Genomic DNA, 10,946 nt, shown 5'->3' on the forward strand with positions numbered 1-10,946 from the left:
ATGTATTCATAATATATATATATATCCATGTATTCATAATATATATATATATCCATGTATCCATATTATAAAGTTTAGTTTGTGGTTAAATAAATACTAAAGTGTAAAAAACACATTCCTACATTTGTGTGCTGTCAGTAATTTTTGTTATTGTTGTAGACATATTTGTTTAAAAATGTGATTTTTGCACTTTTCTTTTTAATGTTTATCAAAGATGTAAACTTGGGCTTTTGATTGGGTTTTGATTTTGTCCGTTACACGACTTTTGGTTCTTTATCTTTATATAATCATGTTTTCTGGATATAAACGTGTCCTCAATGCATTTGAATTAGGGATTTTAAAAAAAATTGTGCATATCTGCTACATTGTGATTTTTTAGGTTTTTTTTTATCATATTAGTTGTTTTTTTATGTATTATTCAGTTGTAATTATTAGATTTGCTTTGACATTGTTGTTATACAGAATCTGATTTTGATCCAGGGTTTGCAGATCCTTGCAGGATGCAGAAGCAACTAAACACCTTGTACCTTTTATTATGCCTTTTTGTGATTTCATTTTCATGGTAATTCAAAAAGTATTGTGCTCATTCATGTGCAAAAGAGGCCTTGTGATTGAGATGTACTGATGCATACAAAAAGCTCACCCACAGTGTGACCTCAGCTGGGTTAAGAAAACTAGTTTGTGGATTCAGAATACAGTCAAGGACTTTTCCTTTGTGCAAGTTAGTTCTGGGGTTTATCTCTTTGGATCTGGGCAGAGTGAACAGATGAGCACAGAACTTGTAAATTATCTGAAGCAGACACAAAAGTGTCCTTGTGTATGAGAAATATAGTTGCTTGCTGAATTAATTTGTCTTTTTTTTTCTCCATAGACCCACACGTTGTTTTCACTACTTGGACTAAGTCATGCTTACGTGACCAGTATCGGCAAACTAGTGGGTGTGGTGGCATTGAAAGAGGTAAGAAACTTAACTTACTGTATTTTTCACCCTGTAAGTCACAGTTTTTTGCATAATTTGCTTGCCCTGCAACTTATACACCAATGCAACGTATTTATGGATTTATGGATTTCTTCCCATATTTATAAACCATTTTTTGGCTGAGATATGACCGTTTCATTCATTCTGACTGAAAATATTGAACACTACCATTTTCAGCAGCTAGATGGCACTTGAGCAGTATGGCATGCCGTTGTATCATGTAATAGGTAAAAGTGGCTATTAATGACCCAGTCGGCTTGCCATAGCTGCCACCGTCTTCTGCCTGGAGCAACTGTCAAATCAACTTCATTTCGCTGCGCCGCCCCGGCGAAATGCAGCTAATTTGACTGTTGAAGTGCATTTATTAAGTAAAAGTTCAACCGAGACGCACTTTTCCTATAATTTCTAGAAAACAAATAATTGTTTTTATGTGTTAATCTAGTAAAATTCTTGTTAAAGTCTTCCCATACACGTCCCCGGGGCCACCAATCGATTCTTGGCACAACGTTGGCCCACATTTCCAAGTTGTCAGCAGTGGCGCGTAACAAACGCGACGCGTCGGCGCTGACGCATAATAGATGTGACGTATACGGCAAAGTGACGTATTTATGGATTTTTCCACTTTATTAAACATATTTGGACTGATGCGGCTTATAGGGTGGTGCGACATTTCCGGCGGAAAATACGGTAGTCTTTGCAGTTAGGGACAGAGGTTATACCACCTACTTTGATGTCTACTGTTTGATGTACTTTGATGATTGGGCCTGTCCAATGTTGGGGGGCAGATTGTTCCAAAGTTTAGGGCCCGCAACTGAAAACTTCGATCACCTCTGAGCTTCAGTCTGGTTTTTGGTACAACCAAAAACAGCTGATCAGATGATCCCAGCACCCGAGAAGGAGCATAAGGTTGAAGTAGGTCAGAGAGATATGAGGGTGCAAGGCCATTTAGGCACTTAAAGGTCAACAGGAGGATTTAAAAATCTGTTCTGTTATGTACAGAGAGCCAGTGAAGGGAGGACAGAGCTGGTGAAATATGATCAAACCTACGAGTTCCTGTTAAGAGTCAAGCTGCAGCATTCTGGACGAGCTGGAGACGTTTGTGTAGACAACAAAGTCCATGCTCAATAATCCAGGTATACAATCCAACATTTTTCAGTCAGGTCATCTGGTATACCTGGATTTTTGATCATGGACTTTGTTGGTTTTGAACCAGTTTGACATGACGGTCGACGAGCGAGAGGGCCGGCACCGGAGGAGGGTGCGTGCCAAAGACACCATTTTAGCACCAACATAACTGGTTTGTTCCACTTTGGAGGAAGCTGTTGGGGGAAGAATCAGTTTTGTGTTGTGTGTTTCCTTGGCTGATGAAGCCTTCTGGATGGAAGGTGAAACGTTTCATCACAAAAAAGAAAAAAGAAACTGTCCAGATGACCTGACAGAAAATTGTTGTTTTTGTAGACAGTTTCTGAAAATCACAGCCCACGTTTGTGTGCACAACTTGTAAAACTGTATTTTACGTTGCGCACATCACTCATCTTGGCCCATTGTGGTCCCACCATGACAATCGTGTACTGGTACATATCAAAATACAGTTCTACCCCTCTATAATTATGGAAACTAAGTAGAGAGGGAGACATTTTAAATAAAGCTTTTTACAAATTAGTGTCAAGCCCAGTCAGGTACTGGGTTTATTATATGTGACGCTTGTCACTTCACTTTTCTGTTCCTCTTCCTCATCCTTTTAGTTTTCCACTTGAGCCTGATGGGGTTTCTGTTGTTTGTATTTTTGTTGGCATCATCTTTGGTGTTCATGGCAGGATTCATTCTACTTTATTTCATAAACATCAATCTATTGGTTTATCATTTCCATGTGTTGCAGAGTTTGTTTTTGATTGTTCTCCTAACTTCTGTCTTCTCTTGTGTAGAACATCTTATTCTGACTATTTTTCTTATTGTTTCCAATCTCTGCTTTTCTGTTTCCAAACTTTTTTTTTTTGTTTGCCACCTTAAAAAGCTCCAGAAGGCCATCGAGGGCTCCACGCGCTCCGGTGTCAGACTCCGCCCTCCTCTGGCGAGTTTTCGTGACATCATCAACCATAAGTCTGTCTCTAAACCTCTACCTCCCTCTTCCACTGGTCCTTCCTCTCCATCTGCAACTTCCCCTCCCTCTCCTCAAAGTCTCCCAGCAGCTCCTCCTCCCTCCTCAGCCTCTGACCATGAACACACTGATCGTCATCGTGAGCATGAAACGGAGGTGTGGGTTGAGGAGGTGATGGAGGTGGAGGAGAGCAGCAGCGCTTCAGGCAGCAGCAGCACCACACTGAGAAGGAGCTGTAGCTACAACAGCGACCTCACCCTCCCTTCATCCTCCACTCTCCCTCCTCCGCCAGATCCTCCTCGTACCACTCCTCCACCTTCTCCTCCTTCCTCTTCCATCCCTCTGTCCATCCTGAGACCCTCGCAGAGACTCAGCGAAGCAGAGGAAGACGGCGACGATGAGCCGATGGTTTAACTTAAACAAAATGACATTTTTTACAATGAAAACTTTTTTAAAAGGGAGATTTTTTTTCAGTTCTTAACTTGTTGCTTTAATTTTTAAACATCAGTGTGTTTCGTACTGCATCTGTCAGAAGGTCTTCGTCTGCGTTCTGTTTTCTCGCCTTCTTATATTTGTTTCATTTTCCATTTTCTTGCTAATACTGCGTTTCTCATACAGTCGGAACTGTCTGATTAGTGTGAGGCAACCAAACTGTCTCTGCTACGAAAGAGTCGACTGTTTCAGTGTCCAAAACGGGATCAGATAAATGTTGCCTTCAAACCGTTTTCTTTCTACTTCCATCTTTGTATTAGAAGCTTTTTAAGGCTTGATGAGTAACTAAGCTTATTGTGAAGAATCCAAAAAAAAAGTATAAAACATGCTGATGATAATTTCTTTAAAGCTTTAAACGCATTTCTATTTTTGGTCATGGTGCCGGCAAACAGCGAATAAAATGCATTTTTGCAGCTTTGTTAGAAATATCAGAGTCAGAATAAGCTTTATTAATATTGTACGGGGATACAGAGATTATGTTTGTGCAGTCGTCCGAAAGATGGGTGGAGTGCACGTTGCTGCTGCTACAAGAGCGCGGCCTCTTATCTTTTATCAGAATACTTTTTAGATAAAAAAAGGGAAAAGGCCATGAGGATGGATAGTGGTATTACAAAAAAAAAAAAAAAATTCACATCTTGTCCTATCAGGACACGATTTAAGACATCAAAAACTCTACCAGCAGCACATTTATAAACACATTACATATACATTTGATGTCACGATGGTGAGATTTGTCCATGAAGCACTTCCAGACAGGCCATAGTCCCGATAAGATGTTGGCAGTTCTGATAAGCCTTCACAGACGTTCTCGAAGGGGTGGGGTTGCAATAGATGAAGCTTTTTTCTTATTTTACCCATGTCCCAGGAGAAATTTGATAGTCAGCCTGCTTTCAAGGCCAAACAGCGGATTCAGATTCAGATAAGCCACAGTTGTTGATATCTTCAGGCAGAATGTTGTTTTCTTGTCATCCTTGAGTCCTGCTGGTACTTTTGATTTGTGGGCATTCCACTGATCCGTACTATGAGCCTTCTTCAAGGTCGTCTCCAACATGCTGGCGAGTCCCAGAAGCCGCAGTGGGCCTGTGATTCTCACAAATCGCTTCTATCTTACGGTTTAGCTCGTAAATCTGCTGATTATGAGTACTCGGAGCACAAACCAAACCTTCACAGAGACTCTGCAGTTTTGTCATGGCCGAAACCGCTGCCGATGTCTTCTTCAAAAGATTTTGTCGATTGCGTTGAAAGTCCAGCTCACCAGTTCCTTAATAGTATTTTTCATTCAGAAGATGTGTAACGGGAGCTCCGAGACTCAGACTGAGAGCAAAAACGCAGGAGAAAGAGAAGAACAGGGGCGGGAGAGAAAATGTGTCCGTCTTGTGCGAGAGCGAGTGCAGGAAAAAAAAAATAGATCTAAAGATACCAAATTGTTTTGAACTGAGTTCCGGTTTGGGTGCTTGCTGATACCAAGCACTGATACAAGTACAAAGAAACGTGATTCTGTAGAACCACTTATCGCAAATTTAGTTCATTACAACATGGAATTTGTTTATTGAAAATGCATAATATGAACATCTGTTTCCTTTAAAACATGGATTAAAAAAAACATCTAACATAAAAGTATGGTATTCATGATGTTTAACAATCATCACCACTGTGGTTTTCAGCACAACAAAGGCATTATTTCTAATAAATGACATTGCTCAACACTATTAAGAAAACAAGAAGGCAATGTACCAAATTTCTGCCACTCTCCTTTTTTTAAAAAAGACACCCAGCTTACATCAGTGTGAATGGAGAGATGGCAAAACTGTCACTGATTTGAAGCATTAAGCTTGCATTAGCTTAGTGCGTTTCTCAGAGACTGTTTGCAGCTGCTACGTATTAAGCAGCTTTTCAGGCACATCAGTGATTCTTGGTGTACGACTGATAAACACACCTTCTTCGGCCATATCCACTCTTCCCATTTTGTTCCCTCTCCTCATAATGGTGTAGAATGATGGCCGGCCTGGCTGTCTCGAGTCAGTGCCTCCTACACCGCTCTTGTTCTTTTCACTAATGACACTTTTCACCACAATGATGATGATGGAGGCCTTCATCCTCTTGCAAAGGACTGGTGAGATTGTTGGGAAGCTTGGGCTCAGACCCATAAACTCCCAGTGTCATTAAAGTTGTTCACATTGAAATTCCCCCACATGACTCTTTTACAAGCTATGCGCATGCTATCAGACCCGTCAGCTCTATTTTTCATCAAATTTTTGCAGCAAAATATAAACAAACACACCCACTGCTTCTGCTTTACTTAACAATTTATGTCTTACAAGATGTATTTTAGTCAAATGAGGAACTATTGATTTAGTTTTCTAACTGTCTGTTTTGAGCTGCAGTGATAAAGCTGCTGTGGAAGATTGGCCAAAGCTCCACAACAACCTCTAAACTGTGGGCTGACCTTGTGGCTGCAGCCTCAGAGCTCATCTCATCACCGTTAGGCTGATAAATGAAGCAGCTAAAGATGGATGACAGCAGCAAAACCCCTCCGCACTGCTCCTGTTTTTTCCTTAAATGAAGATGCCTCACAGAAAAGTAACTGGATAATTAGGAATCTTGATGATCTTGTTGCGCAGATCAAACACCTGCTGCAGCGTTTGCTGAACAATGCTTCGTGTTTATGACAGTGACTGACAGCTGACAGTTCGTTGCGTAACATCGACCTACAGTAAAAATGAAAAATGACGGCGCAAGTTGACAGATGCAAATCTGCAAGTTAACGTGATAAATATTTACCATATTTACTGGCCTTTAAGTTGCAGGTTTGTTTTTTGCATAATTTGCATGCCCTGCGACTTATTTATGTTTATTTTCTTCCATATTTATAAACCAGCTTTTGTCTGCGATATGACCGTTTTCATTCATTCTGACATTGAAAATATTGAACACAAGTATTTTCAGCCACTAAATGGCACTCGAGTAGTATGGCATGCTGTTGTGTCATGTAATAGGTAAAAGTGGCTATTAATGACAAAATCAGCCTCATTTTGCTGCACCACCCCGGCGAAATGCAGCTGATTTGACCATTGAAGTGCATTTATTAAGTAAAACTTCAATTGAAACACACCTTTACTTTAAAGTCGAGCAAACAAATAATTGTTTTTAAGTGTTAATTTAGTTAAATTATTTTTAAAGTCCTCCCATGCACGCTCCCACCACCATTTGGCAGCCAATAGATTTTTGGCACAACACCAGTCCACATTTCCGAATTGTCAGCGGTGACGCATAATCGATGCGATGTATCTGGTGAAGCAACGTATTTGTTTTTTTCCACTTTATTAGACATATTTGGACTGATGTAACTTATAAGACAGTGCAACGTGTATGGCGGAAAATACGGTAAATGTTTAACTTGAACTAGCTGTATTTCTAGGCCTCACTGAAATTCATTTGAGTACAATTTTAGGATAATCCCAGGAAAGTTATTGCTTTTTAATCTAAATCCGGTTCATTTAGAATTATCAGCTACTGAAACAGTTGTTTCTAACCCAAAACTGTAAAACTCCAGCACAAAAAGCGACAATCTATCAAACCACTCTCTCGTCTCTGACAGAAATTTGATTGAAAAGTTGGATACTGAGTTTACTCACAAAGGTTAAAAGATAATGTGATGTAAATTTTTAATCTGCAGAGCCACTTTGGATTAGTCCCTCGTTTATCACATGGTTTATGAGACCACGCCCCTCACAATAAGTGAAGTAGGGATACAGTAGTCCAAGGTCCAGTTTCACTCCCAATCTCCCTCCTTCTGTGTCAATAAACAATTTAAATTTAAATACTGTAATAATAAATGAAATTATTTAAATTTAAATTGTGGAGAAAAGATAGGTAGCAAAGGGTTAACCCTTCACGCAGCTCTGCAGCACGGAGCAGAAATGTACTTCTTGAGCAATTACACTGTAACAACTGAAGCTAGAAGTTATAAAATAATTAAAAATAACTTTTAACAATTTTATATTTTGTGATTATGACGATTTTACGATGTGACATACTTTGAATTTTAAGTTGGAAGACAAAAGTCGAGCGGTGCAGCTGGACAGCAAAGGGTTAACCCTTCACAAAGCTGCTTCAGCAGAGGAGAAATGTGGGCGTGGCCGAGAGCCGCAGGTGGCAGAGAGCAGAGATCATGACAGGCTGCAGGGGGAGCTTCTCCTTGCACCTGTGGGCTGCACACAGGTGCAGCAGGTGCTAAATCATTTAAAATAACTTATTTTAAATAAACAATCCATGCTTCTCATGTGGCTCATCCATCAATCAGCCAGTTGTGCGTCATGTCCACTCTTACTTTGAAAAATCGCAAAAGAGCGAGTCTGCAAAAGTCGAACTGCGAAGTAGCGGACTACTGTAGTTGCATTTATAAAATGTTTGTTTTTGTGATGCATTTTCATTTATCATCCGTTTACCGTTTGCTTCATTTTTATCTGCTCATCTTCGATTCTCAGGTGCTGCCTTAAGTCTTTAAACTAAACTAAACTAAATCACTGAAAGCTCTTTGTATCATATGGTTTCTGTATGTTAATCTTCACAAGACCTACATCATGTTGTACGTATAAATTTGTGTATTTATTTGTGCTTAAGTAGAGTCTTGAACGTTTCTAAAACTGTGAATGATGAAAGATGTAGCCCAATAAAGTTTTATGTAAAGTTAAAAGTGGAATGGAATTGATCTTGTGTGTTTGGGTGTGAAATTTATTCAACCAGTCGAGGATTGTTTTAGTTTATACAAATAGATCATCCATCCATCGTCCATTATCTTTATCCGTTTTTTTATTTTCTGGTCGTTGGTGTCACTGGTGTCCATGTCCAGCCATCATTGTGCGAGAGACAGGATACACCCTGGACAGGTCTCCAGTCCATCACAGGGACACATAGAGACAAACAACCATTCACTCTCTCACTCACACCTAGAGACAATTTAGAGTAACCAATCAGCCTAACGTGCATGTTTTTGGTCTGTGGGAGGAAACTGGAGTACCCGGAGAAAATCTGTAAATCTTTACACACTCCCCTCAACCCACCGCCTTCGCTGGCCTCCTTCCTTTTGAACCCCCTGGTTCAGTAATCTAGGTTGGAAGCCAGGCAGCTGCGACGCTCCCTTGTGCAGCCTGTGCTGAGAGCCCCCCCACTCCACCCTCACCCACTCCACATGCATCTTATTGTCTCATCTGTATGTTGCTTTTTTTGTGCTGAGGTTTTTTGCAACCTCACGCTGTGTCCTGTTAGGGATACAGTGTGAGAGAGGATACTTTTTACTTCTTCTTTCCTTTGCGTTGCCTTTTTCTTACCTAATGAAAAAAGGCAGCGCCTCTCATGAGGCTGCAGCCTCAGGCACAGCCGTCTTCCCATGTCTGTTGTTTGGTGGACGGGCTGTACTGAAATGTAATTTCGTTGTGCTTCGGTGCAGTGACAATAAAGGCTGATTCTAAACATGCAAACTCCACCCAGAAAGGTCGTCGGCTGGGATTTGAACTGGGGCGACCTGCTCGCTGAGAGATGGCTGCTCTATCTACTGCGCCACCGTGCCGCCCAAAAGTAGATCAGAATGGAAAAATATCTGGACAATTTCAGCAAAAAAAAAAAAAAAGCCAAATTATTGATCTTTGTTTTAAATTGTCGTCTAACATGTTAAACCTTTTACAAAGCATAATCAAGATTTGCAAAAATGTTTATTTAAACAACTCCCAAATGACGACGACAACAATAATAGAATGTTCTCTGGGTGCTCCGGTTTCCTCCTACAGACCAAAAACATGCATGTTAGGCCCAGGCCTCCCTTGCAAACGAGATCTGGGATCTCAATGGGATTTGCCTGGTTAAATAAAAGTTAATAAATATAGTAGAGTGCTGTGTGACTGGGTAAATGAGGGCACAGATTGTAGTGTAAAGTCCTTTGAGTATCTTGGGAAGATAGAAAGGAGTGCATTCTATTTACCAGTTATATAAAAACAGCAACGTTATATCTGGGAATGTGTATCATTGGTACTTCAGCACGTTGGTGTTGAACTACATTGAGATGCAGCATCTTAGCTTGTTTCCTTGACTTTGTCAGGGTCACAGTTTCAGCCATGACATGAGGCCAGTTGTGTCTCCAATAAGTGATGATGAAACTACACCAGTGACTCTCATGGCATGGATACCTCTCTACCAACCTCCATCCAGGACTCTGATGTGGTGCCACTACAAGAATAACACCATGACAACATTATTTTAGACCTTTAACAGAAAGAAAAACTATTAGACAACACAACATTTAATAGGAACCTTTCTTGCTTCACACACTAAAATGGAATTTGGTACCTCACTTAATTTTCACGTCATGCTAACAACATGCACAGATGGATAGATGGCGGGTATTTCCAGTTCCCCCTATTCACTTCGTGACTGCACAAAAAAAGTTTATTCACTTAATTACTTGAATTGTTTAGTATTAAGTGTTAAGTATTGTATTTTTTTATGCTGAAGTACCTGCTGAGAAAACTGACTGACATTAAATTTTTATTGGTCTGATTTTACAGTTCATTCTGCAGCTCAGTGGACCTCCAGGGATCACAGTGCGTTCTGTCTCTTCTCAGCTGACTTAAACTAAAAGAACGATGGAGTTTGATGTTGCAATGAAAACCAGTTGTTTCTGCTGAGCAACTGGAAGCGAACACATTTAAACTTGAGATTCTGTTTCTGCGCACAAAGCGGTATCCGTCATCGTCCAAGTGTTGCCCTCGTGTGTGTGAGGCTTCAAACAGCTTACAGAACGAGATCTCTGAGCATGAGGACAGATGATTATCAGAGCAATTGGGGCATCGGGGTCTTGATCACTGAAGTGGAAAAGTGTATCGTCCTCTCCGGCTGCTGGAACTGAACGCTGCTTTCAATTTCTCTTCTTTTGGGTCAACGGACACAATCTGATGTAAAAGGCACACCATCAAATTGTGTGCTGCTTTATGAAGCTGCAACAACACCTTAAGGACCAGTTCAGAAAGATTTTGAAACTTAAACTGGTAAGAAAATTGAATTGGACAACTGGATTCACTGGAGTCAGTCGAGACGAGCAGAACAGCTTTGAGTTGTTGTGCGGAGCTCGTGAAAGCTAGTTGAACATTGTACGGTAAAATTTGGGTAGTATTACATAAAATAACCCAGTAGGTACCTGATACCTAAAGGTTAAGTCCCTGGTAAAACTTACCGGGTACATATCTGGTACTTGCAAAGTAAGTTCCAGGTACTTACAGGGTATGTATACCTCCTACTGTAATATCATTAATGTATTTACAGTTACCATGTACATATTTGTTTCTTACAGAGAATGTACCTTGGATTTACAAAGTACATACCAGG

The 10,946-nt window shown here is 40.4% G+C and overlaps 1 protein-coding gene across 1 annotated transcript in view; it reads left to right on the plus strand.

Moving 5' to 3' along the window:
• The window catches only part of LOC119425773 (chloride channel protein 1), a 40,231-nt gene extending 36,699 nt beyond the window's left edge, over positions 1–3,532 (plus strand). The window contains exons 23-24 of the mRNA XM_037693321.1: positions 872–958; positions 2,994–3,532. Of these exons, the coding sequence (XP_037549249.1) occupies positions 872–958; positions 2,994–3,491 (585 nt within the window). The 3' untranslated portion in view covers positions 3,492–3,532. The remainder of the gene's footprint in view (positions 1–871; positions 959–2,993) is intronic.
• Positions 3,533–10,946: the final 7,414 nt, after the last annotated feature.

Source organism: Nematolebias whitei, chromosome 19, assembly GCF_014905685.2.
Source record: "Nematolebias whitei isolate Nwh7 chromosome 19, NemWhi1, whole genome shotgun sequence".
Classification (NCBI taxonomy): Eukaryota; Metazoa; Chordata; class Actinopteri; order Cyprinodontiformes; family Rivulidae; genus Nematolebias; species Nematolebias whitei.